This window comes from Chlorocebus sabaeus, chromosome 14 (genome assembly GCF_047675955.1).
Source record: "Chlorocebus sabaeus isolate Y175 chromosome 14, mChlSab1.0.hap1, whole genome shotgun sequence".
In the NCBI taxonomy this organism is placed as follows: domain Eukaryota; kingdom Metazoa; phylum Chordata; class Mammalia; order Primates; family Cercopithecidae; genus Chlorocebus; species Chlorocebus sabaeus.
In genome coordinates this window covers 10,717,527-10,744,770 of record NC_132917.1, presented here as the reverse complement: position 1 = coordinate 10,744,770, position 27,244 = coordinate 10,717,527, and the positions used below count along the sequence as shown (strand labels likewise).

Genomic DNA, 27,244 nt, shown 5'->3' with positions numbered 1-27,244 from the left:
TAAAAACGCCCAGCACTGGACTCCCCTCGGAGCAGCACCCCGAGAGGGCCGGGGCAGCAGACGGGCTGCGAGCCCAGGGTGCCAGCCCCGCCCCCAGCAGGCCCCGCCTTCCGCTGCTCGCCACCGCCCCCGTGAAAAAAACCAAACCGGCAACCTCTACCCGGCCGCTTCCCATTGGCTATGTGAGTGAGCGATGTCCACCAGGGCCAATGAGCCGCAGCCACGGCGCGGCGAGAGCCTTCCGGCCCGCCCCCGCGCGGCCGCCCGGCGGACCACTGGACCGGCCTGGGGCGGGACGTGGGCGCGGGGGCGCGGCGTGCGGCACGCGGCAGGGCTGAAGCGGCGGCGGCGGTGGGGACTGCACGTAGCCCAGCGCTCGGCATGGCTCTCCTGGGGCTTGGTAGGTGCGGGCCTGCGGCGGGAGGGGGACGAGCTGGGGTCGGCCTGAAAGGTTTCCAATCTCTAGGCCGTTCCCCGGCTGGCCGCGGCCTGTAGGCGGCCGGAAACGGGCCTGGCGGGCGGGAGGCGCGGGCCTCGGCGGCCGGAGGAGCTGCGAGATTGCCCGGCGGAGGTGCGGGTGCGCCGGAGACTAGGGCGCCCGTGGGGAGGGACTTTTGCAGCCTCGCGGGGCGGTGCGCGGGGGGGCGGGAGCCTAGTGCGCTGGAGCCGGGCGCGGGGTTCGGGGCCGGGCTGGAGAACCGCGGAGCCCAGCCCCGGCCGGATCCTGGCAAGGGAATCAGTATTCCCGGCGAATCGCGGGAGAGCTTGCTCTGGGCGCCTTCTCGAACTCGTGCGTGGGAACGGAGGATGGCGGGCGCCCTGCACTGCAGCTTGTTTCTGCCACCTGTTTTATGCAGCTTCTACTTTTAAAAACTGAAATGTTAGGCCGGGCGCGGTGGCTCACACCTGTAATCCCAGCACTTTGGAAGGCCGAAGCGGGTGGATCATCTGAGGTCAGGAGTTCGAGACCAGCCTGACCAACATGGCGAAACCTCGTCTCAACTAAAAATACAAGATTAGCCGGGCGTGGTGGCGCGCGCCTGTGATCCCAGCTACTCAGGAGGCTGAGGCTGGAGAATCTCCTGAACCCGGGAGGCGGAGGTTGCAGTGAGCGGATACCTCGCCACTGCACTCCAGCCCCGGCAACAAGAGTGAAACTTCGTCTCAAAAACAAAAAACTGAAATGTTAAATCTCAGTCCTGAAATAAATACCCATAGTTGCCTTAGAAAGGGACAGTGCCTTCCAAAACGTGGGCTTAGGACGCAGGGGTGCTTCACATGTCATCGGACTCCTTAAAAACGAAATGGAACGCAGCATCTTAGGAATTCTGTAAATGTCTGCTTCGGAGGCTGCAGTAGGGGAGGCCAAGGGTCCTGTCCTCGCCGGGCTCGCCTTGGTCACAGCCTTGGCTCTGAGAGTCCTTAACCTTATCTCTGGCCTCAGACCGCCTGCCCCCTGTTTACTGGCTCTGTGACTCGGAGCAAGTTACTTAACCACTCTGTGCCAGTGCCTTTTCAGCAGTGCTCACCATTTTAGGGGCTGATAATAGTACTCCCTTAGGGTTGTCCTCAGGATTAATGAGTTAGTACATGTCTTTTTGTTTTTCGAGACAGGGTCTTGCTCTGTCTCCTAGGCTGGAGTGCAGGGTTTTGATCATAGTTCACTGCAGCCTGGAACTCCTGGTCTCAAGGGATCCAGACACATGCCACCACACCTGGCTAATTTTTAAATTTTTGGTAGAGTCAGGGTCTCTTTGTATTGCCCAGGCTGGTCTCAAACTCCTGGCCTCAAGTGATCCTCACTCCTCAGCCTCCCAAAATCCTGGGATTACCAGTGTCAGTCACCTCGCCCAGTTAGTACATGTTTAAAGAGATGTAAATATTTGCCATATCACTGTGGAGAGAGTAGATGAGGGGAAAAGATTTTAGTCTGTTTAGTTTCCTGTGAGTGAATTCAGACTAGACCCTGAACGAGTCTGTGAGTCTATTAATTAACTCATTTTAATAAATGGCAGCCTTTTTGGGAAACCTCTTGGTTTCTAGGTGACTGCTCTGGGACCGTAGATGACTCCTAGCAGATGTGGGACAGAGATGTTACTGCTGTGGATTTATAACATCCTTAACTGCCGTGGAGGAATGGAAAACCACAGATGGCAGAGCCATCTGCTCACAGAGATTCTAGACACTCACTCGGATGGTCCGATTTCCCATTGGTGTTCATTATCACTGAGTGGAATGGCGATGTGAATTTTAGAAACAGAATATCATTGGTCAGCATTGACCTACTTTGTCATCTTAAGTAAGCCCAGGGTTTTTTGTGTTCTTGGGGCTTGGGGATAGTTGTTGGCTACTTTTATGCATTCAGAATGTCCACCTCTTTTGTCTGTTCTTTCTCAGTAGTATGTTCGGTTTCCTTGTAGCCCTGCTAGGTCACATTGCCTTTTTAGGAATTTTAGTCTCGAACCTTAATCAACACAGCATTTTCATTGGGTAGCCATGTACAAGCAGAGGAGGCTCTTGTGAGAACTAGGCAAAATTTAAAGCAAGCAAAGGTCCGTCACCATTACTAGAAGAAAGAATAACCCAAGTCTATGTTAATACTGTCAGTAAAGAGCATCTTTGTATGGAAAGGGAAGCACATTTCTAAGGTGAAAAACCCTGGTCTCTTCTGGTGACTGCAGCCTGCTTGTAACAGCATGAAGAGGAGAGGACTGACTTTATTGCTGTCCTTGACTGGCAAAGAGAAGTGAAAGTACCTAATTCTGCCACAGTCTACCTAATGATGTTCTGTGGATTATACCACTGCATTCTCCGGCCCTTCGGTTAGAAATTTGGGTCTATCTAAATATATGATCTTAGGTAAGTTATCCTTTCTGTGTTTAAGTTTCCTGGTCTATGAAGTAAGGGCATCATGACACGTACCGCATAGGGTTCTTAAATGACTTAATATATGCAAAATGTTTAGAACAATGTCTGGTACAGAGTCACGCAAGCGTTACTGTTTTGTCTTGCCAGAAATAAAGACCGCAGTTTCTGAAGCATAGTGTGATAGGTATCTCAGAATGTTAGCCATACTCCCAGATCTCTCTTGTAAGAATTTATCTTGAGGAAACAGTCATACTAATTTGATGGAGGAGGAAAATACAAGAATTTTCAGGGCTGGGCTGTTAGTGCAGAATTGGAAACAATCAAAATTCAGTCAGTAGTGGATTGACTAAATGGTTACATTGGAGTAATTTAAAAATTCTTAAGTAGAAAATATCTGTAACTTACTCTTTTGCTTTTCAGTTTTTGAAAATTTCACAATAGGCTCGGTGTATTGAGCAAGTACCAAATTCATATAGATTTTACAAAAAATATAAAATTATTTAAAAGTAGTGCATCTCTTTAGAGGATTATCCTGTTTTTGGTTTTGTTTGTTTGTTTGTTTGTTTGTTTGTTTGAGACAGGATCTCGCTGTGCCTCCCAGGCTCGAGTGATCCTCCCACATCAGCCTCTGGAGTAGCTGCGACTACAGATGCACCCTACCACACCCAGCTAATTTTTGCATTGTTGTATTTTATATTTTTTCTCTACAAGAGTTGGAGTTTTGCCATGTTGCCCAGGCTGGTCTCAAACTCCTGGACTCAGGTTATCCACCTGCCTCATCCTCCCAAAGTGCTGGGATTACAGGCCTGAGCCACCACACCCAGCCTTAGTCTTACTTTCAAGCTTATTGGGAGTTAGGACTGTCAGTGCTTATGTTCTTGATTTACTTGCTTTGTTAAATGTGTCAAAGTCTACTTCACCTTTTCTGCAGCAATGAAAAGATTAATGAGCAGCGCCATCCAATAGAAATATAATGCAAACATGTATGTAATTTTAAATTTTCTAGTAGCTACATTTAAAATAGCCAAAAGAAACAGGTGAAATTAATGTATTTACTCAGTATATCTAAGATCATTTCAACATGTGTTTCCAAAATGAAAAATAATAATGAGGCCAGGCACAGTGGCTCATGCCTGTAATCCTCATACTTCGGGAGGCCGAATCACCTGAGGCCAGGAGTTCAAGAGCAGCCTGGCCAACGTGGTGAAACCCCATCTCTGCTAAAATACAAAAATTAGCTGGGCGTGGTGGCTGGTGCCTGTAATCCTGAGACAGGAGAGTCACTTGGACCCAGGAGACAGTGGTTGCAGTGAGCGGAGATCGCACCACTGCACACCAGCCTGGGCAGCTGAGCGAGATGCCATCTCAGAAAAAGAAAAATAATAATGAGATTACGTTTTTCCCTCCATTAGGTCTTCAAAATTCAGTGTGCTTTTTACCAGCACATCTTAGTTTGGGGTAGCCAGTGGCTGTCATGCTGGACAACACTGTTGCTGAGGGAGCAGCCCCACTTTGGTTAGCCTGGCCTCCGTTCACAGGCATCCTTTCCCACCTCTTGAAATGGAAAAGGAGATCATCCTGTCAAAGGCTACTCCATCACCGACTGGGTTCCTGTCCCTCCTCTGACTCCGGGCATTTTATTCAGATATTCCCTGTATTTTATCTTTGGCCTCTCCCACTGCATGTCTTCCTCTCCCAGATCACGCCCATCTTTACAGAGAAACCTTCCTTGTTTTCTACATTTGCCTGCCTCTGGTCTCTGTAATGAAACCTGCTTAAAGGGTTACCTGTATTCTCTCCAACCTTCTGTAGACTACATGCCTCTTATTTTACACACACTACTTGAGAACACAGGCCAGTCTCACTTACAATTTGCTATATCAACAAATTAAAAGGAAGAAATGATATGATCAGCTTCAGAGATGCTGCAAAGACAGGAATAGGCAGACATTTCTTTAACATTGTAAGTATATTTTGGCCTGGCGTGATCGCTCATACTGTAATCCCAGCACTTTGGGAGACAGAGGCAGGAGGATCTCTTGAGACCAGCCTGGGCAACATAGGGAGACCTTGTCTCTATAAAAAATTTAAAAGTTAGCCAGGGATGCACCTATAGTCGCAGCTACCGGGGAGATGGGGGTGCTGAGGTGGGAGGATCACTTGAGTCCAGGTGGTCAGGGCTGCTGCAGGGAGCTGTGTTTGCACCATTGCACTCCAGTCTGGGTGACAGAGCAAGACGCTCTCTCAAAAAAAACAAAACAGTGTATTTATTTCAACCCAAAAGTCAGCATGATGCAAATAGGAAAACATTCCTGTTGAAGTCAAGAACAGTCTGAGGATATTCCATTATTTACCTTGTTCTGGAGGTAATTAGCACATTTTTGTATATGGTCATGTGTTGCTTAACTTTAGAGATATGATCTGAGATGTGATCAACTTCAGAGATGCTAAAAAGACAGGAATAGAAATTTCTTTAATTTCTGTTGTCATATCAGACGATTTCTTCATTGTGAAAAACATCAGTGTGTACTTAATACAAACCTAGATGGCATAACTTACTAAAAACCTAGGCTCTGTGGTATAGCTTATTTCTCTTAGGTTACAAATCCATTCGGCATGTTACTGTACTGAATATTGTATGCAGTTGTAACACAGTGGTAAGCATTTGTCTATCTAAACATAGAAAAGGTGCAGTAAAAATATGATATAAAAGATAAAAAATGGTACAGCTGTATAGGACATTTACCATGAATACAGCTTACATGACTGGGGGTTGCTCTTAACATTTTATTTCTTGAATGATAGAATAACCTTAATTTACTGTAACATTTTTCTTTTTTTTTTTTGGGGAGATGTGGTTTTACTATTCTATGTTGGCCAGCCTGGTTTTGAACTGCCGGCTTCAAGCATTTCTCCCACCTTGGCCTCCCAAAGTGTTGAGATTATAGGCATGAGCCATGGTGTGTGGGCAACATTTTACTTTCTAAACCTAATTTTTTTTTTTTTTTTTAACTTTTTGGCTCTTGTAAAAACACTTACCTTAAAACACATTGTACAGCAGTACAAAAATATTTTCTCTCTTTTTTTTTTTTTTTTTTTTTTTTCTTTTTGAGACAGGATCTCGCTCTGTCAGGCTGGAGTGCAGTGGCACATCACAGACCACTGCACCTGTAGCCTTGACCTCCCTGGGCTCAGTGATCCTCCCACCTCAGCCTGTCGAGTAGCTGGGACTACGGGCATGCACCACCATGCCTGGCTAATTTTTGTACTTTTTTTGGAGAAGGAGTCTCAACTATGTTGCCCAGGCTGGTCTTGAATTCCTGAGCTCAAGCAATCTGCCTGCCTTGGCCTCCTAAAGTGCCGAGATTACAAGCATGACACATAGCGCCTGGCCAGTATTTTATTTTATATTGTATTCTGTAAGGTTTTTTTCTGTTTTTAAAATTTGTTTGTTTTGCTTTTTTAAGCTTTTTTGTCAAAAACTAGGACACAAATACACACATTAACCTAGGTCTACACAGAGTTACCAAGACGTCACAAGGTGATAGGATTTTTTCAGCTCCATTATAATCCACAGACCACCCTCATTTATGTGTCCTCTCCTTGACCCTGTGGATGTGACTGTATATGTAAATTTGAAAGGTGAAATTTTGATAGTAATGCCATTTCAGAGAACTTTTGGGTTCTTAAGATACTATTAAGTCAGTTCAGAATTTGTTTTCCTCTATTATTGTTGTAAATTGCATTTAAGTTTCCAGAGTTGCTAATGAAAATGCTCTCGATCCAGTGTGGCAGAACTGTGTGGTCAGCAATACAGTCGACATTGTATCCTTTCTTTATAAGGTTGTTCTCATGAAAAATTGTTCTGATAATGTGTTATGGATAGTATTAAGAGAAATGAAACTCCATAAAAATAAACATTGGCCGGGCGCTGTGGCTCACGCCTGTAATCCCAGCACTTTGGGAGGCCGAGGCAGACAGATCATCTGAGGTCGGGAGTTCGAGACCAGCCTGACCAACATGGAGAAACCCTGTCTCTACTAAAAATACAAAATTAGCCAGGCATGGTGGCACATGCCTGTAATCCCAACTACTTGGGAGACTGAGGCAGGAGAATCGCTTTAACCTGGGAGGCAGAGGTTGCCGTGAGCTGAGATCGTGCCATTGCATCCCAGCCTGGGCAACATGAGCAAAACTCTGTCTCAAAAAAACAAACAAATTACCATTGCTCTTGAAAGAGTCACAGTCTAGTGGAAGAGACAATAATTATTTTTCCCTTCAAAAAGATACATGAATAAAGATAATGTGCTAGTAATTGCAACGGAATAACGTGAGGAATGATTACCATGTGATTGCCCAAGGTTACACAGGCAGAAGTGACCTCCTAATTTTTCAGTGTCCATGCCCATAAAACGATAGTGCTGCCTCATGGAGTGGTTGTAAGGAACAAAGACATTGATACATGAAAGCCACTAAGAATAATGCTTCAGCCTTTTTCCAGTGCAGCCCAAGGAATGGGAGTGGGGACTGTCCATTCCTTTTTGGCTCAGTGTTGCAGCAATGGGAGTGAAATTCCAGGGGCTCCGACTGCAGCAGGGAGGGCATAGGGGCCAGAGCTAGGCCGCCCTCCTGTGTGAAGGGCCCTGGTCAGTTGAAGAGGACTCTGATTCTCCAGGGTTTCCGGTCAAAGCATGAACAGTGCTGTTAATGGTGTACTTTTGTTGTTACTTCAGGTCTGGTGAGCTGTGCCTTCTTTCTGGCAGTGAATGGTCTGTATTCCTCTAGTGACGATGTGATCGAATTAACTCCATCAAATTTCAACCGAGAAGTGATTCAGAGTGACAGTTTGTGGCTTGTAGAATTCTATGCTCCATGGTAAGTATTATAAAATAGTTGTAGATTATTTATAGTACTTTATGAAAGTGGAGAAAATGCTGTATAAAAATCTGATTTTATTAAGTCGTCTAGTTTAGCTTACTGTTTGTTTAAAAGAAGTAGAGAAGAGGGAAATGGGAAATGCAAAGTATCTCGTCTATTGTTAAGGAAGATCTACTGATGAGGTGATGTGTGTGGAAGGAAAACTAATTTTATGAGGAAGGAATCTTGAGCAAAGAAAATAGAGGGGCCAACGATTAACTTCATTGTGTTTCTTGAAGAGAATTATTTCCTGAAATAATGTAGTTAGAAAATCTGGTTTAATTTAAAAATTCTTGCCTTACATTCAATACTGGGAAAACCCCTGTGGGGTAAAAATGTAATCACCATTGAAACTAAGGCACAAAATTATATACAGTTAAAAGTACAACATTGTGCTAATGGTTTGTGTGATTAAAGCATTTAATTGAAAAAAAAAACAAAACAGAAGAGTGGAAACTGTGCCAGATGTATATGAGGCTGTCCCTGCTGTAAACCAGAGGCCACGAGTATCCTGAGAGGAGAACCAAACCCTCGCCCACTGTGTATCTGTGAAGAACTGTGTGGTGATCTGAAATCCCAAGGAGTTCTTTGACATGCGAACAAGGCTTTGTAAGCTTGAGTGAGCGATACTGAAACCTGATGGTTGCATTTTAGGGTATGCCTGATGAAAGTTTTTCCTTTCTCACTTTAACTTTTTTCTTTGAAACTGAGTTTTAGAAACTAACCACCAGTCCTCATGGACCATTTTACTTCATGCTCAGTGTAGCAAGTGGAGGTAAAAACGCTCTATTTTCAAAGTGGATGCTGCCACATTGTGTGTCCTGTCCACCTAATGCCTTTACTATTTTTAAAGGCTCTGGTATTTATGTGTTCAGTGCAAATGCTAATTCTGTATGGATTAGCTCAATTATACTAGCAAATATATAAATAGTAATTGTGCAAACTGTTGTGTTGTCATATGTCTCCGTATGTGGTTTTTACAAGCTTATCATATATGGCATAGGTAATTTACCTGGTTTCTGAGAGCGACCATGCAAGAGAAAATACCTCATTGTAAGACTCTACAAGACAGCATAATTGAGAAGGCAGGATCTGGATCCACTAGTTAATAATTATTATACTGGCAGAGTTTTACTTTGTGGTGTCTGGGTGAAAGAATGTCTGATTAGAGCAAGCACTTTTTTTGAGAGACAGGGTCTCAGTTCTCCCAGGCTGGAGTGCAGCGGCATGATCACGGCTCACTACAGCCTTGATTTCTCAGGCTCAGGTAATCCTCCCACCTTAGCCTCCCCAGCACTGCTACTACAGGCATGTACCACCACACCCGGCTACTTTTTAAATTTTTTTAATAGAGACGGAATTTCACCATGTTATCCAAGATGGTCTCTAACTCCAGGGCTCAAGCAATTTGCCTGTCTCAGCCTCCCAAAGTGCTGGGATTACAGCTGTGAGCCACTGCACCGGGTCAGGCAGGTGCTTTTTAATTTCCTTTTGTGCTTGGATTCCTGTGACACCTTGGTGAAGGCCTTGGATTCTTATAATAAAACCTTTATGGTCAGGCATGATGGCTCACGCTTATAATTTCAGCACTTTGGGAGAACAAGGTGGGTGGATTGCTTGAGCACCAGAGCTCGAGACCAGACTGGGCAATGTGGCAAAGACCCCACCGCTACAAAAAGAAAAAGAAAAGAAACAAAGAAATTACCCAGGCCTGGTGCTGTGCACTTGTGGTCCCAGCTACTCAGGAGACTGAGGTGGGAGGATCACCTGAGCCTGGGAGGTAGGGGCTGCAGTGAGCTGTGATTGTGCCACTGCACTCCAGCCTAGGCAACAGTGAGAGCCTGTCTCAAAAAAGAAAAAAAAAAATCAAACCTTTACATGTTTAAATAAAGCTTATAAGATCACAAAGAAAACCTATGGAAATATGATTATTGAAATATTAAAATTTCAATACTAATGTAGTACTTTACAAGGACAGTAAGTACAGGTTGAACATCTCTTATCCGAAATGCTTGGGACCAGAAGTGTTTCTGATTTTGGATTTTTTCAAATTTTGGAAGATTTGCATAATACTTAGCTGTAGAGCATCCCTAATCTGAGAATACAAAATCTGAACTGCTCCAGTGACTGTTTCCTGTGAGTGTCATGTTGGCGCTCAGAAAGTTTTGGATTTTAGAGCATTTCAGGTTGTAGGTTTTTAGAATAGGGATGCTAAACCAGTTCCAAGATCCACCAGCAGACTTGACTGCTGCAATAATTCTGAATAGTGATGGGTATGATGTTTGAAGATACCTGCGACAACTATAGTGGTGGTGATGAAAATAGCTGTGATATTTATTCGTGATAAAGTCACAATAATTGACTGTGGAGTGTTGTTTACATTTGTAAGGAAATTCTAAATTTCGATTACAGATCAGTGAAAATAAAAACTTTTTTTCATCCAAATTCATAGACTCCCTCCCCTAAATTTTTCCTAAAAGGCCACCTTGGCTTCAGATTTATTCTTTTTTTCTTCTTCTTCTTTTTTTCTTTTCCTAAAAGGGATTCCCTAAATTTTTATCCACCAGCCCTTTGGGAGTCTGGACCCCAGGTGCCGAACCCCTGGGTAGACTGTATGCCATATTTATATGTATGTGGCATTGTGATGTATGTGCAGATCAAAGAGAAGAGAGGATGAACTCTGACAGTCTCTGAATTTAGTCCTCCTTTCTTAGATAAACTGAAATTAAAGAGGCACAAAACCCTGTAAAAATCTGACTTCTGAATTTTTGGGTATCTCACCTAAACAACAAAACATACTGTATATAAATACATAGAAGTAGCATTTCAGGACATTCTCCTGAAAGATCCTAGCTTCAAATATTGGGATTGAGTTTAGGCCCCAATACTCAATTACATAATGACTAAAACTTTTACCTGGATGATTGTAGTATTTGGAATCAAAAACTTGTCAGGCAGCTCTGACACCGGGTGGCTGTGATATTGGGTAAATTTCTTCTCAACATCAGTTCCATTATCTGTAAAATGAAATAACAAAAGGACCTGCCTTCAGCTTCATGCGGATTAAATGAAATCATCTATAAAGTGTTTTCATCATGGTGCTGGCACCTAGCATTTGTGCATTTGGTCCTTAGAGACCTAATTAGAAGAGAATTTACTTTGTTTTTAGAAATGCGTCAGATCACCACTGGAGAAATAAACTATGGTATCTGTATACAGTGAATGTTACACAGCAATAAAAACGAACAGTTAGCTACCTACAACCTCAGTGAGTGGTAAGGGCTGACAGGTTCATGAGCATGTAATTTCTTAGAAGCACTTTTCTGTGTTGTATTTCACAGTAATAGTACCTACAAGGTTAAGGTCGTTTTTCCTTGTGTTCTCTTCTCTCCTCCTCTCCCCACACTCCTCCGCTTTCCCTGCCTCCCCCACCTCAGTCACTCACTCACATCACCATCTTGTGGTGTCACGTCATGCATTTCAGCTTGTTAGGCTCACAAACATGGGTTTATGTATGTGTTTCTAAGTCCAGAAGCAATTTGTGGAACCCAGAGAATATTGAGATACAGGCATAGTTGATCTAGGCCAGCTACCTCATCTATGAAATTAAAAAGTTGGACTAGATTAGAAACTGTCAAACTTCAGTAGGTTTAAGAACCACTAGTAGAACTTAATAAAATTCAATTCCTCCACCAGGAAGTTTGGGTTTGTGGACGCCAAGAATCTGCGTTTTGCCTAGGCTTTCAGCTCCACACAGGGAAGTGCATTGAACCCGATAGATTCTAAAGGGCTTGTTCAAGTGTAGAGTTATAAATTATAGAGTTTGAATATGATTTAATTGAGCAGTAATTTGAAAGCTTTTTTTTGGGGGGGGACAGAGTCTTGCTGTGTTGCTCAGGCTAGAGTGCAGTGGCACGATCTCAGCTCCCTGCAACCTCCGTTTCTCAAGTTCAAGCAGTTCCCTCAGCCTCCCCAATAGCTAAGATTACAGGCGTGTGCTACCATGCCCAGCTAATTTTTGTATTTTTAGTTGAGACGGGGTGTCACCATGTTGACCAGGCTGGTCTTAACTCCTGAATTCAAGTGATCCGCCTGCCTCGGCCTCCCAGAGGGCTGGGATTACAGGCGTGAGCCACTGCACCCGGCTGGAAGCTTTTTTATTAGGATGATATGAAAAGCGATTGTTGTAAGTAATAAAGTGGTGAGCTCATCCAGGTTGCTGATCCTATTTTACTTATTTATTTTATTTTTATTTTATGTTTTTGAGACAGAGTCTTACTCTGTTGCCCAGGCTGGAGTGTAGCAGCATGATCTCAGCTCATGCAACCTCTGCCTCCCAGGTTCACGTGATTCTCGTGCCTCAGCCTCCCCAGTAGCTAGGATTACAAGCGTGCGCCACCATGCCTGGCTAATTTTTGTGTTTTTATTAGAGATGGGGTTTCACCATATTAGCCAGGCTGGTCTCAAACTCCTGACCTCAAGTGATCCTCCCTCCTTGGCCTCCCAAACTACTGGAGATTACAGGTGTGAGCAGCCTTGCCTGGCCTTGATCCTGTTTTTATTTGTGCTTGTCCTCTTTGCAGGCATCTCACTCAGTAGACCATTGATGGGGTTTTTTAACTGAAGTTTTGAATTTTTTGAATTGAGAATCAAAGGCTTTAACTGTTGCTTTGTGTTGTCTTACCCCCAAAAGGTGTGGTCACTGTCAAAGATTAACACCAGAATGGAAGAAAGCAGCAACTGCATTAAAAGTAAGTTTCTTAGGAATGCAAAAGGCTTACAAAAGTTTTTTTTATAGTAAGTTTCTAAGATGTCCATATTCACCTGTGTATGTTTAAATAATAAGTATGCAGATGGTTTAATGTTCAATGGGAAGCTAGTTGGCATATCAGAATTGAAAATACTGGTTCGTTGTTAAAATTGTACTGAGAACAAGGGGATAATACACATTTAAATGCTTACATTGCCTGTTTTTGTTTATTCTGTTTCCCGGATAAATGACAGTTACTCTCAGCCCTGCCATTTCTGTGAGCTGCAGAGTTCCCTCCATGGGCTGACTTTGATTTCCCACATCATTGCATTTAGATTCTCTTCTGGTGTTCAAGGCTGAGGCCCTTATTGACTCATTTTGCAAACTGCACCCAGTGCTTTATTACCTTTTTCTGAGTCTGTATGAAGCAGATAATGAGTTCTTGTGGAATCTGCTGTAGCGGAAGGAAAAATTGTTATTTCTTTTACATTCCCACAGGATGTTGTCAAAGTTGGTGCAGTTGATGCAGATAAGCATCAGTCCCTAGGAGGTCAGTATGGTGTTCAGGGATTTCCTACCATTAAGATTTTTGGATCCAACAAAAACAGACCAGAAGATTACCAAGGTAAGGACTTTTCCTAGCTACTTCATTCCCCTGGTAGACAAGAACCTACTGTTCTTTAACGAGCTTGAGAACCTGCTCTACCTGCACGGTTCTCAACCTCATTGTACCTGAATTATCTATAAATGGTACACAGTGATTCCTACCCCCTCCGAGTCAATCTGAAGGTGAAATGTGTGTCACACAGCTTTGTGTTATCACTTCACGCTTGCTTAGGTCTACGCTACATTAGCAATGATAGAAAATAGTGTTCTGTGCTACTCTCTTGCTTTCTTATTACAGTCACTTGTACTTAATGAAGATCTACATGTATTTTCTTGCTCTAATCTCTCTTCCCTTTACTGTAGGAGAAGGGTCTAACATACTACTATGGAAAGGGAGAGTCTGTAATTTGAGAGTCTTAGTCTCCTGAACTGTCAGTAATAAATGGATACACAAATTCTGTTTTGTAGATAAGTAAATTGTGAGTGTCTGCTGTGAGCCCCTGAGACAACTAAAGATAGAATTCAGGTTCCCCCCTCCCAAGACTAAATGTTATTTCAGCAACACTATTCTTTTCTTTCTTTCTTTTTTTTTTTTTAAGAGACAGAGTCTTGCTATGTTGCCCAGCCTGGACTCAAATTCCTAGGCTCAGGCAATCCTCCTACTTCAGCCTCCCAAGTAGCTGGGATTATAGGCACCACACTCTTAGAGAATTGTCCTGTTATTTTTATTTATTTATTTATTTATTTATTTATTTATTTATTTATTTATTTTTGAGACGGAGTCTCGCTCTGTCGCCCAGGCTGGAGTGCAGTGGCCAGATCTCAGCTCACTGCAAGCTCCGCCTCCTGGGTTTACGCTATTCTCCTGCCTCAGCCTCCTGAGTAGCTGGGACTACAGGCGCCCGCCACCTCGCCTGGCTAGTTTTTTGTATTTTTTAGTAGAGACAGGGTTTCACCGTGTTAGCCCGGATGGTCTCGATCTCCTGACCTCATGATCCGCCCGTCTCGGCCTCCCAAAGTGCTGGGATTACAGGCTTGAGCCACCACGCCCAGCCTTGTCCTGTTATTTAATTAAGATATCACAAATGGTCCAGGCATGGTAGCTCACACCTGTAATCCCAGCACGTTGGGAGGCTGAGGCGGGCGGATCATGAGGTCAGGAGATTGAGACCACGGTGAAACCCCGTCTCTACTAAAATTAGAAAAAATTAGCCAGGCACAGTGGTGGGCACCTGTATCCCAGCTACTCGGGAGACTGAGGCAGGAGACTGGCCTAAACCCAGAATGCGGAGCTTGCAGTGAGCCAAGATCATGCCACTACACTCCAGCCTGGGCAACAGAGCAAGACTCCATCTCAAAAAAACAGAAAAAAAGAAAAAAAAAGATATCACAAACAGATGATTATATTTGAGATAATCAGAGTTGCTGCGTTGGGCCAGATCCATGGTGCTAGTAAAAGTATTGGGCATAGTTTGTTTGAAGCTGAAATTATGGCTAATTTGGTAAAGGTTTTTGTCGAAGATGTTATATGGAACATATGATGACAGAACTTTGTCATCCTAGGTTTTGCTTTATGTGAGCAGTACCAGCTCACAGGTTGGGTGGCAGCATCAACATCATAGTAAAACAAAGAGTTGTCTGTCATTGGTGACTTGCCTGGGTCCAGCTAATAGAAGGCAGGGAAGGCGGGGGTGAGCAGTACAGAATCTGTCGTGTGTGAGCTGGGAAGGCAGCCCATCCTGTCTGCCTGGCTGCTGGCTTCTCCACACTCCAACGTCGTAACTAAACTTAGTGTCTTGCTTCTCTGTAAAATGGGGATGTGCAAACCCCATTTTAAGGTACCAGAAGCTTAATTGAAATAGTACACATAAAGCATATGAGACAAATACTTGGTAAATACATGTCGTGGGCAGATCTCGAGGCTGGAGGTCTCGTCTGAAGACAGATGTGGCCTTGGACACGTCTCTACTTGCCTCCCCAGCTCCAAAGTTCTAGGGAAAGACCTTTTTTTTTCCCTGAGTAAAACACTTGCTTTTCTGCCTTTGAATAATAGTTTGTTTTAGTTTTCCTCACTTACGAAAATGTGCATGTTTTTAGTGCAGTCAGTCTGCTGCTGTTTTTATAAATTTAGTTTATTGGAACACAGCCCTACCTGTTTGTCAACATAGTGTCTCTGGCTGCTTTTGCACTGAATCAGCAGAATTGAGTAGTTGCAATAGACAGTGTGGCCTAAAATGCTGAAAAGTTTTTTTCCTAGTATACTTCATGATTTGGCATGTGTCCAGATAAAGACTTGCGGAAGGGGCACTGGTTCAGATGATGGAGATGCTTGACATAGATAAGGAGCAGAGGCTGTTTCATGTTGAGGCCTTGCCCTTCTGTGTTATCAAGTGACATACTTGGTAGGCTCAGCCAGCAATACAGTGCACGATTATCTGAATAGATGTTGAGAGCTGCTGTAGTATATTTTGTGGGTATTTTTGTTTTGTTTTGTTGTTTGAGATGGAGTCTCGCTCTTTTGCCCAGGCTGGAGTGCAGTGGCGCTATCTTGGCTCAGTGCAACCTCCGCCTCCCGGGTTCAAGCAATTCTCCTGCCTCAGCCTCCTGAGTAGCTGGGATTACAGGCGCGCACCACCACGCCTGGCTAATTTTTGTATTTTTAGTAGAGATGGGGTTTCACCATGTTGATCAGGCTGCTCTTGAACTCTTGACCTCATGATCTGCCTGCCTCGGCCTCCCAAAAGGCCGGCCGCCACACCTTAGATCTCTAATCCCAGCACTTTGGGAGGCCGATCCACTCTGGGAGGATCACTTGAGTACAGGAGTTTGAGAAAACTCTAAAAAAAAAAAGTTTATTTATTTTTTTTTCCTGACATAGAGTCTCATTCTGTCACCCACGATGGAGTGCAGTGGCATGATCTAAGCTCACTGCAGCCTCTGTCTCCTGGGTTCAGGTGATTCTCCTGCCTCAGCCTCCTGAGTAACTGGGATTATAGGTGCCCATCACCACACCCAGCTAATTTTTGTCTTTTTAGTAGAGACAGGGGTTTCATCATGTTGGCCAGGATGGTCTCGAACTCCTGCCTTCAAGTGTTCCACATGCCTCCGCCTCCCAAAGTGCTGGGATCCCAGGCGTGAGCCACTACAGCCCTCCAGAAAAGGAACTTTCTAAAGAGATTCTATTCAAACTAGTTTTACCTTTAAACTAAAGACAGCAGATGGCATAGGTTATTCCAGTACTTCTGTGTTAGTTAATAGCCCCTGACTCTCTTGAGCAAATAAACTTATTTGGTGAACTTCCAAAGACTATTGTCATCTTGCCTCTGTGAGTTTTAACGCAGATTTGTTAAGTTCAGCTTAACAGTGTTTCAAGCAAGATAGAAAAAAAGAAGCCTGGAATGGTTTTCAGTTATTTGGCTTCAAAACACCTCATACCTAGTTTTTCCATCTTTTCTATCCGGTATTTCACAGAAATAGTTCCTTTTGTATTTGGGAAATTCCCCTGCTTTCCCAGCTAGATTTTAAGCTGCTTCTTCACCCATGTCCACGTTCGGTAAACATTTGTGAGTTATTCTCATTAGGAGATGGTATTTGAGCAGGGAGTTTTCGTTCACACTAACTACATAAAACTTAAGAGGAATCAGGCTGGACACGGTGGCTTGCACTTGTGATCCCAGCACTTTGGGAGGCCGAGGTGGGCGGATCACTTGAGGTCAGGAGTTTGTGACCAGCCTGGCCGACATGGTGAAACCCCGTCTCTACTAAAAATACAAAAATTAGCCGGAAATCACTTGAACCTGGGAGGCAGAGGTTGCAGTGACCCGAGATTGTGCCACTGTACTCTAGCCTGGGCAACACAGTGAGACTCCATCTCAAAAAAAAATAATAATGAGAAAGGAAGAGAAATTGGTTTTCTAAGTGTTAAGTCTAGTGCAAAATGCATACTGGGGGGAAAGTTTGTTCTGTCAGAGATACACATGTTGTCAGAACTGTGTCACCCGGTGAAGCTGACAGTGAGGTAAAGACGGTCTTGGGCCGGGCCAGATGAAGCACTTGCTGAAGGCCGGGCTGAGGACCGCCTACCTTCCGTCTCCTGTAGGTGGCAGAACTGGTGAAGCCATTGTAGATGCTGCACTCAGTGCTCTGCGCCAGCTTGTGAAGGATCGCCTCGGGGGACGGAGCGGAGGATACAGTTCTGGAAAACAAGTAAGACCATAAAATGTCAGTTTTTAATGTGTCCTGATTTTGAAGCCAGAGTGTGGATTCCTTGTAAAAGATAGTTGTTGTTTTAAAAGTATGTGAAAGTGGTAAACTTTCAATTAAAGAATAATGGAGGATTGGATCCACTGAACCCAGAGGGAACCAGCCATCCAGCCTGCTCATTTGGGCTCCTCAGAATTGCTGTTGCCATGGCCAGTCAGTCCCAGGGCCTCTTTCCACACCTGCAGTCCAAGTACCAGGCCCCTAGATAGGCTTCCTGGGTCCTGGGCTAAAACAGAAGAATGTGAACTTCAGCTCCAGGCCCAGGAGCCAGGTGCTGGCATCCCATGGCACTTGTAGGTCAAGAGTGGGGATGGGATGGACGGGTTCTCCTCTGGGTAGGCTTTGGCAAACTGTGATGAGACTGGATTACCTCTTGGCCTGTATCTGTGGCATTCAGCCCCAAATCCATGGAAAATTCTACACAAATGGATAGGGAAGGAGAGAGAGAGAGGAGCAGATTGGTGTTTTAGATGCCCTTGTATGAAACGTGAAGCTTAACACTGATGTTCTTGTGAAAAGACAAACTTGAAGATATATAAATATTAAATGGGCCTTTACTTTTAGGAGACCAGTTAAAATCGCTTCTTTATACAGGCTCAGAGCTTACCCAAAGATTCCATGCTCTTGCCTTTTATTTTAAACTTAGACATTGAATGAGCATAGTTGCCTGGCCACCTGCGCCCTGCCTGGCAACAGAAGGCAATGCTGACTGCTTCTTAGAGTTAGTACTGAAGCACATTCTTTGAAAAAAGAAAAGGATTAAGTGTTATTTTTAGCTTTGTTGACTGGTAGGGGCTTTGTCTGTGAAAGATATAGCGGAACATCCTGGGATGAAGCAGTAGCTGTACTTGAGTCTGAATTAGAACAGTGTTTTTAAGGTGGTTCTTTGAGCCATGTTGAGGGTTCTTACTAAAAAGAGCTGGTGACGGAATTCAGGTACAGGTTATATGTTGTACTCAATGTATTGATAATTATTTGAAAGTAAAAGACTGTTTACCAAGCAAAAATGATAATGCTGAAGAATGTACCCAGTTTGAATACAACCATTTTCACTATTTTATTCACTAAAGAAAAACCCTAAAACTTCGTTAAGATGTAGAAGCAGTGTTATTTAAAATAGGAAAAGTATTCTTCTTGGCCAAATTGTTTGATGTTTAATGTCATAAATGACAGGGCAGAAGTGATAGTTCAAGTAAGAAGGATGTGATTGAGCTGACAGACGACAGCTTTGATGAGAATGTTCTGGACAGTGAAGATGTTTGGATGGTTGAGTTCTATGCTCCTTGGTGTGGACACTGCAAAAAGTAAGTGCCTTCTACTAAGTAGTCTGTTCAGCCACAGTGTTTTCAGTACATTCATTAGCTTATTTTGAAAGGGCTGAACTAGATAGTAGATCACCACTAAGATCTCTCCCAGAAAAACTCTTAACTCTAAGTGAATATTAAACATTGACATTAGTGCCAAGAGCTTCCGCTCTCATATTGCTGAAGATTAACAAGGGACTGGCTCACGTCCGGATTTAGGGGCAGTGGTGGAACGGGAAACTCATGTGAAGGGTAGCATGGTATCTTTAGTAAAGCCACACACAGAATGTTTTCTAGGTGTGACATAACTGGGGATTGGGCAGAAATGCACAGATCAGTTGAAAAGTATAGGCCGGGAGTGGTGGCTCACACCTGTAATCCTAGCACTTTGGGAAGCCGAGGCAGGCAGATCACTTGAGGCCAGGAGTTTGAGACCAGTCTGGGCAACACAGCAAAGCCCCATTTCTACTAAAAATACAAAAAAATTGGCTGGATGTGGTGGCATGCGCCTGTACTCCCAGCTACTTGGGAGGTTGAGGCACAAGAATCTCTTGATTGTGGGAGGCAGAGGCTGCACTGAGCTAAGATCATACCACTGCACTCCATCCTGGATGATAGGAGGAGACTGTCTTTAAAAAAAAAAAGTTTGGGCTTCAAGTTAAAATCCAAGTATTTGGCCTGGTGAGGTGGATCACTTGAGGCCAGGAGTTCAAGACCAGCCTGGGCAGCATAGGGAAACCCCATCTCTACTAAAAATACAGAAATGAACAGTGGGTGGTGGCGCGCACCTGTAGTCCCAGCTGTGTTGGAGGCTGAGATGAGAAGATCGCCTGAGCCCAGGAGGTTGAGGCTGTAGGGAGCCATGATCGCACCACTGCGCTCCAGCCTGGGCAACAGAGAGAGACCGTGTCTCAAACAACACAAAACGAATGTTTTTCTATAGCCTAGAGCCAGAGTGGGCTGCTGCAGCTTCAGAAGTAAAAGAGCAGACGAAAGGAAAAGTGAAACTGGCAGCTGTGGATGCTACAGTCAATCAGGTTCTAGCCTCCCGATACGGGGTGAGTATCCTTATAAGGCTCATTTCATTGTGAAATACATGGTGTTTCATTACTTCTTCCAATACTCCAGGCCTCCCTATGAGGTAGTAAAGGAGATGTTTAAACCATTTTGTAAGTGAAGAGATAAAGTCACTTTACTGTCATAACTAACAAGTCTGACACTCAGGACTGTCACCTTTTTTCTCCTAATGTCACACTGCTTCTGTGGTATACTTAACGTGAGGTGTCAGCTTGCCCAGACTTACTCAGGTTGCTCATGTGGCTATTGTAAGTTGGTCCATTTGTTCTAGAGCAGATACTTTGTGTTAATTATATACCAGGGCTTGAATATGATTGGGCTAAACTTTACAGACTTAAAACTCCCTGATTGATAATTGACCTCTTTGAGTCATTCCTTTGAAATCCACGCAGTCTGGGGAATAGTTTTGTTACATTAAATTACTTATAAGGCCAGAGTGGTGGCTCACGCCTGTAATCCCAGCACTTTGGGAGGCCTAGGCGGGCAGATCGCTTGAGGCCAGGAGTTCAAAACCAGCCTGACCAACATGGTGAAACCCCATCTCTACTAAAAATACAAATATTAGCCGGGTGTGGTGGTGTGCACCTGTAGTCCCAGCTACTCGGGCGGCTGAGGTAGGAGAATCGCTTGAACCCAGGAAGCAGAGGTTGCAGTAAGCTGAGATTGCACCTATGCTCTCCAGCCTGGGCAACAGTGAAACTGCTTCAATTAAAAAAGAAACAAAAATTACCTATAAGGTGGTTTTAGAAACCGTGTGTTATTTTGTGTTAAGTGTTAATTGGATTTTATTCTCCAATCTTTTTTTTAATAGATTAGAGGATTTCCTACAATCAAGATATTTCAGAAAGGCGAGTCTCCTGTGGATTACGACGGTGGGCGGACAAGATCCGACATAGTGTCCCGGGCCCTTGATTTGTTTTCTGATAACGCCCCACCTCCTGAGCTGCTTGAGGTAGACCACTTAAATTGCTCATAGTCCAGAAAGCTTTTGTAGCTGATAGCGAGGAACGGTAAAGCAGTCGTGACACACTGTTCATGTTATGCCCTTTTTGTTAAAAATATTCTCTTTAAAGTGGTTTTTATACTTTGAAATGGAAAAGAATGTCTGATAAGTTGCTTTTCATAACTTTTAGCATTAGAATAATTACATTGTGAACAGAAATACGAGCTTAAAGATAGAGTGTATGTAATCACTCTTGCTTATCATTTTCAAAGTAATAGCACATTTATTGAGTAGCTAATCGTGTAACAGGCACTGTTCTGGTGTCTTTATGTAGTTTTTTTGTTTGTTTCATTTAATTCTCACATGAACACTGAGAGGTAGATAACTGTTTTTATCTCCATTTTATATATGGGGAAATTGAGGCACAGAGCCTCAAGTTTGTATAAACATATAATACATGTAAGTATAGTCTATTTAAACAAGTAAGTGGCAGAGCCAGGCTGTGTCCAGGCATTGTGATTTCAGAGACGTGTATATGTGTGCTAATCCCCCCCAACCACCACAGCTTCCACAGGCTTAAGAATCAGTAGCAGAAAAATCTCCTCTTAGAGAACATGCCTCTGGGTGTTTCCATACAAGGAAGTAGTCCTGGGAGAAATCTTTTCAATGGAAGTTCTTGTTTGCCAGCTTACCTTTGGGTGTTGTATCATGCAGCCTCCTGATCATCCCTTGTCTTCTGAGTCCCACAGATTATCAACGAGGACATTGCCAAGAGGACGTGTGAGGAGCACCAGCTCTGTGTTGTGGCTGTGCTACCCCATATCCTTGATACTGGTAAGACAGACAAATGATTTCCCTTGGCTGTTCTATGCTAGATGCTCTGAGAGTACTTCCTAAATGGATTAATTTTATGGACTTCTTTACCTTTACCTTTAAAAAACTTTTGTCTGTTTAAATCAGGAGCTGCAGGCCGAAATTCTTATCTGGAAGTTCTTCTGAAGATGGCAGACAAATACAAAAAGAAAATGTGGGGGTAAGTTACTGAGCTTATTGTCTCAGTGTCATCTGAACAGGAGATTATAGCGTTTCTTGAGAGTGGGTCCCCTGTGTTTTTATAAGCTATGTTCCTGTGTTTGCTCTGCTTAAATTTTTTTTTTTTTCTCCTGCCTAGCCTCCCAAGTAGCGGGGATTATAGGCGCGCGCCACCACACCCAGCTAATTTTTGTATTTTTAGTAGAGTCAGGGTTTCACCATGTTGGCTAGGCTGGTCTCAAACTCCTGACCTCAAGTGATCCACCCGCCTCTGCCTCCCACACTCCTGGGATTACAGGTGTGAGCCACCACACCCGGCCTGCTCTGCTATATGTTTTTATTCAGGATGTGAACATTTTATCACTGGGAGGAAAAGAAGGAATGAAGGGCTGTCAGCACAGCGTGCATTTTTCTCATAGGAATCATGTTTTAAATGGTGATTGGGGTGCCGGGTTAGCAAGCAGACACAGAATGAGTAGTGCACCTGAATTCTAGTATGAACTCGAAGGCTGGATGAGAAAGGGGAACTAGAATTATGTTTCCTTATCCTCTTCTGAGTAAGGACTAGATCTAGGCACATTTTCAAAACAGTATATCTCCTTCCTATTTTCTCTTTTTTTCTATTTTTGAGATGGAGTCTCACTCTCTCTCCCAGGGTGGAGTGTAGTGGTGCAATCTCAGCTCACTGCAACCTCCGCCTCCCGGGTTCAAGCGATCCTCCTGCCTCAGCCTCCTGAGTAGCTGGGACTACAGGCGCACACCATCATGCCCAGCTAATTTTTGTAATTTTAGTAGAGACAGGGTTTCACCATATTGGTCAAGCTGGTCTCAAACTCCTGACCTCAGGTGAGCCACCGTGCCCTGCCTCCTTCCTATGTATCTTTTTGCTTCTCGTCCTCAGTATCCATAGCTTTCCCCAGGTACCTAGCGCCCCCTGCTGTCCCTCTCTCGATGACCTTGCTCCTCCTCCATTAGTCCAGCAAATGTTTATTAGATGCCTACAGAATGCAAGAACAAGCTTAATAACCCAAATGATACTGGTGGGATTTCAGGTAAAAGGGAAAATCCATATAGAAACTCATCTTTTGTTTTTTATTTATTTCTCACCCATTCCACAAAATATCTGAAGCGTGATCTTTTGTTCTCCAAGATCTTCTAGTTAGATCATAAGTAATTTAAAAGACATATTTGCCCTATAAACCAGTCTGGTTTTCTAGGTGGCTGTGGACAGAAGCCGGAGCCCAGTCTGAACTTGAGACCGCGTTGGGGATTGGCGGGTTTGGGTACCCTGCCATGGCCGCCATCAATGCACGCAAGATGAAATTTGCTCTGCTGAAAGGCTCCTTCAGTGAGCAAGGCATTAACGAATTTCTCAGGTAATTTGTTTTCTTAGGTTGTTTATTGTTTTTTCTCTTTGTTTGGTTCTGTCGTAGTTTTTTATTTGAAACTAGGTGTATATATAAGCCAGGTAATAAATGGGATTTCAAAATGCAAACTAATTCCAGAGAATTTAGAGTTTTTAAATTGTCTCCCTATTCGTTCCTTTTTCCTTGGAGTACTCTGCTTGCTGGATGACGAGAATGCATTGCTGCCCTCAGGCCGCCCTGTGTGCCATTCTGTACATCTGGCCCTGGGCTCTTTCTAATTCTCATAAAGGCTTCATGGGCTAGAGGCAGCCCTGTCTGTCCATCCTCACCCTCATATTCATTGTAATCTTGACCTTGGGTAAATGTGGTTTCCATTTCTGGGCACTTGGCTTTGGAATGTAGTTATTTATTTGAAAATGGGTGTTCTTAAGTGACTCCAACAATGTGCAAACAACATGATAGGTTCTCAAAACTCTAAAACAAATATACAGAGCTCTCTACCCTGCTCTGCTATTCAACTCACCTAATCATCTTTTAGGCAATACAAGGCATTGACCTAAAGAGGTTTTGCTTGCCATTCTTGCTTTCTTCCGTGTTCATTTCTTAGCTGCTGTGTAAGAGATGTTCAGCACACAAAAGGCAGTTGAGAGGCTTGTGATGAATAATGACTAGGAAGAATAGCGTGTGAAAGCCTGCAGTGCTCTTGCTGCCAGTCTTCCTACTTGACGCAGAAGTATGTGTGTGTGCTGTGTGGAGAGTGGGAGCTCCAAAGTCAGGCACCTCAGTCCCAGCTCTGCCTTGACTAGTGAAGTGGGAGGCATGGAGGAACCCTGCGAGATCAGCTGCTTCAGCCTCTGCCTAGGGGTAGACCGTGGCTCCTTCCCTCCCAGCTCTCACTCATAGTTGGTTAGTATGCTTAATGGGTATTTTATTTTATTTTATTATTTTTTTTTTCCTGAGACAGTCTCTCGCTCTGTTGCCCGGGCTGGAGAGCAGTGGCACAATCTCGGCTCACTGCAACCTCCACCTCCCAGGTTCAAGTGATTCTGTTGCCTCAGACTCCCGAGTAGCTGGGATTACAGGCGCCTGCCACCACACCCACCTAATTTTTGTAAAGTAGAGATGGGGTTTCACCAGGTTGGCCAGGCGGATCTCGAACTCCTGACCTCAGGTGATCCACCCGTCAGCCTCCCAAAGTGCTGGGATTACAGGTGTGAGCCACCACGCCTGGCCAAGGGGGTGTTTTCATTAAGAAGTTTATGGGGCCGGGCGTGGTGGCTCACGCCTGTAATTCCAGCACTTTGGGAGTCTGAGGCAAGCAGATCACTTGAGGCCAGGAGTTCAAAACCAGCCTGGCCACCATGGTGAAACCTCGTCCCTACTAAAACTACAAAAAATAAGCTGAGTGTGGTGGCATGGGCCTGCGATCCCAGCTACTCGGGAGGCTGAGGCACAAGAATCACTTGAACCCAGGAGGTGGAGGTTGCAGTGAGCTGAGATCGCGCCACTGCACTCCAGCCTGGGCCACAGAGCGTGACTTGGTCTCAAAGAAAAAGAAGTTTGTGGACTGCGTAAGTTTGTGATTGTCATAGAGTAGTATTTATTAAATCATGAAGTCAGAATGTGAATATAAATATATCATGTAATTTTTTTTTCTAATAATAGGTTTGTTTATTCTAGCCCATTGGTGCCATAGATTGTTAGTCTAGCTCCATTATTCTAGGAGTTGTTTGGTGAACTCTAAATATTTGTGCCCACAGTATTTCTAGCTCTGGTTTCCCAACAGCCCGATTACACTAGGTCTGGTATGTTTCAAGTACTGATGTTTCTACACATATGCACCCCGCTCTCTGCCATCCCACTGGAACCAGTCGTGTCACTGCTGACATGCCTCCTCTGTACAGGTTCACAGCAGTCTTACAAAACTCACAGACAGCCCATGTTCTGGATCAACTTTGATAATTATTTATGTACTTAATTTGTATTTCAGCAAATGCTCTGCTATTTTTAAAAACTTACTGATAGCAACTGACTGTATCTGATGCAGGTGGCTTAGTTGGGAATGTTGAATCTCGTTGTAATGTTGTCCGTGATTAAAAAGATAATGTTCTCGAGGTGTTTCTCAGGAATGTACTACAGCAAGAGAGAAGAAATGTCTCTGCGTAAACAAAGTAGGCAGACCGTTATTTTTAAAGTTGTTTATTCATCTGCACCTGCAGTCCATAGTAAATGTGTGTGTGTGCTTTGGTCATTTTTCCCCAAGGGAGCTCTCTTTTGGGCGTGGCTCCACGGCACCTGTAGGAGGCGGGGCTTTCCCTACCATCGTTGAGAGAGAGCCTTGGGACGGCAGGGATGGCGAGGTGAGTGTCCGGGAGGGAGGCTGTGCAGGCAGCGGTCCTGGTTTACTGTCTTGAGGCTGTGCATCTCTGCACCTGGAGTCAGGTCCTCTCCATCAGACCTCAGCCCTGGTGCACCCGTGGGCCTTTTAAGAGGGTCTTCTCTGAAGACCCTTCATCTTCCTTATCACAAGTTTAAATGCTGCATGTCATTTGATATTCTTGAGAGCCAAGACACTTTCCAGTAGTCAGGTTGCTTTCCTGATTATTACCTTAAAGTGAACATGTAACCTGGAATTCATTTACTTTATCTTAGAAAAACAGAAAATGATAGCTTTGAAATTAGCACTTATTTCTGCACTGTTGTGTCCCCCCCTCCTCAAAAGGACATGTTCGATGGCTTCCACTGTTAAAGTGGTGAGTGATGTGATGTCGAAATGTTTCACTGGAGTTAGCTTTTCCTTCCGTATAATCGTAGGTGCGAAGGTCCGGGTAGGAGTCAGACTGAGGAGAACCTGGGTTGTAGGCAGGGGTAGCTCTGGAGAGTTGCTCTTCTGTGAAATGAGATGTTGACCTTCCAGGGCGTCCCCTCTGCCGATCTAACAGTGGCTTTCTGTCCCCCAGCTTCCCGTGGAGGATGACATTGACCTCAGTGATGTGGAACTTGATGACTTAGGGAAAGATGAGTTGTGAGAGCCACAACAGAGGCTTCAGACCATTTTCTTTTCTTGGGAGCCAGCGGATTTTTCCAGCAGTGAAGGGACATTCTCTACAATCAGATGACTCTCCCAGTGGCCTTTTAACCAAGAAGTAGTACTTGATTGGTCATTTGACAACACTGCAACAGTGAACTTTTGCATCTCAAGAAAACATTGAAAAATTCTATGAATTGTTGTAGCCGGTGAATTGTATCGTATTCTGTCACATTAATATTTTGAAGAAAACTCGGCTGTCGAAACATTTTTCCCTCTCTCTGACTGCTGCTTGAATGTTCTTGGAGGCTGTTTCTTATGTATGGGTTTTTTAATGTGATTCCTTCATTTGAATATTAATGGCTTTTTCCATTAAAGAATAAAATATTTTGGATAATGCCGATAAATGTATGAAATTAGTATCTACATCATAAATTCAGAGTGATGTTTAGCAGTAAATTAATATTTTGAAGTGATACACAGATGTCTTTCCTCCCCCATAAACTTTTTTAAACAAAAAACAAGATCTCTTTGCTTCAGATGGCGCCATCAATGCCCCCCACAACAGCTATTTTACATGGAAACCGGGCTCAGTGAGCACTGACTTCCCGCCCAATATTTGTCTTTGGGCTTTCTCTAGTGACTAATTATTAAGGAATCTAGCTGGTTATACAGTACAAGGCTTTCTATGTTGTTATGAACCTCAGAATAGCCATTAAGACATGAAATACAGCAGCAGGTTACCAATGCGAACAGGTAGTTCGCATTTATGTAAAACATTCAGAAAAATGAAGTTTTGAATTTGTTAGAACCTTCAAAGGACTTGAGAGCATTTTATTGTAACTTAAAAAAAAATAAATACAACTGTCACTAACTTTTGTGAGCAATTTCTCTGAAAAACATCTTAGTTCTGTAAGACATTTGAACCATTCTCTGGCTAAAGGAAAGAGGTGTCTAATAGTCTGCACGAACACGAGACAGAGGTGCCAGCTGGCCTTTCTAGTCGAGAAGACTAAGGTCAATATGGAAGTAGACATAGGGAAAATAGTCTTGGTTATTGAGTTGCAGTCCCGGGATCTCCACAGATGC

At 43.9% G+C, this 27,244-nt stretch overlaps 2 protein-coding genes across 3 annotated transcripts in view; one reads left to right on the top strand and one right to left on the bottom strand.

Annotated features, from left to right (window-relative positions):
* The first annotated feature begins 274 nt into the window (after positions 1 to 274).
* On the top strand, positions 275 to 27,029 carry PDIA6 (protein disulfide isomerase family A member 6). The gene is made up of 13 exons (XM_007971494.3): positions 275 to 400; positions 7,602 to 7,743; positions 12,479 to 12,536; positions 13,034 to 13,160; positions 17,241 to 17,347; positions 18,578 to 18,708; positions 19,652 to 19,766; positions 20,597 to 20,737; positions 21,478 to 21,562; positions 21,689 to 21,761; positions 22,978 to 23,136; positions 25,391 to 25,487; positions 26,088 to 27,029. The coding sequence occupies exons 1-13, from the start codon at positions 382 to 384 to the stop codon at positions 26,154 to 26,156; spliced, it is 1,323 nt and encodes a 440-aa protein (XP_007969685.1). The 5' UTR covers positions 275 to 381; the 3' UTR covers positions 26,157 to 27,029.
* The window catches only part of ATP6V1C2 (ATPase H+ transporting V1 subunit C2), a 61,512-nt gene continuing 60,967 nt past the window's right edge, over positions 26,700 to 27,244 (bottom strand). For both annotated transcript variants that reach the window (XM_007971490.3, XM_007971492.3), the window contains one exon: positions 26,700 to 27,244. In XM_007971490.3, the coding sequence (XP_007969681.3) occupies positions 27,155 to 27,244 (90 nt within the window). In that variant the 3' untranslated portion in view covers positions 26,700 to 27,154.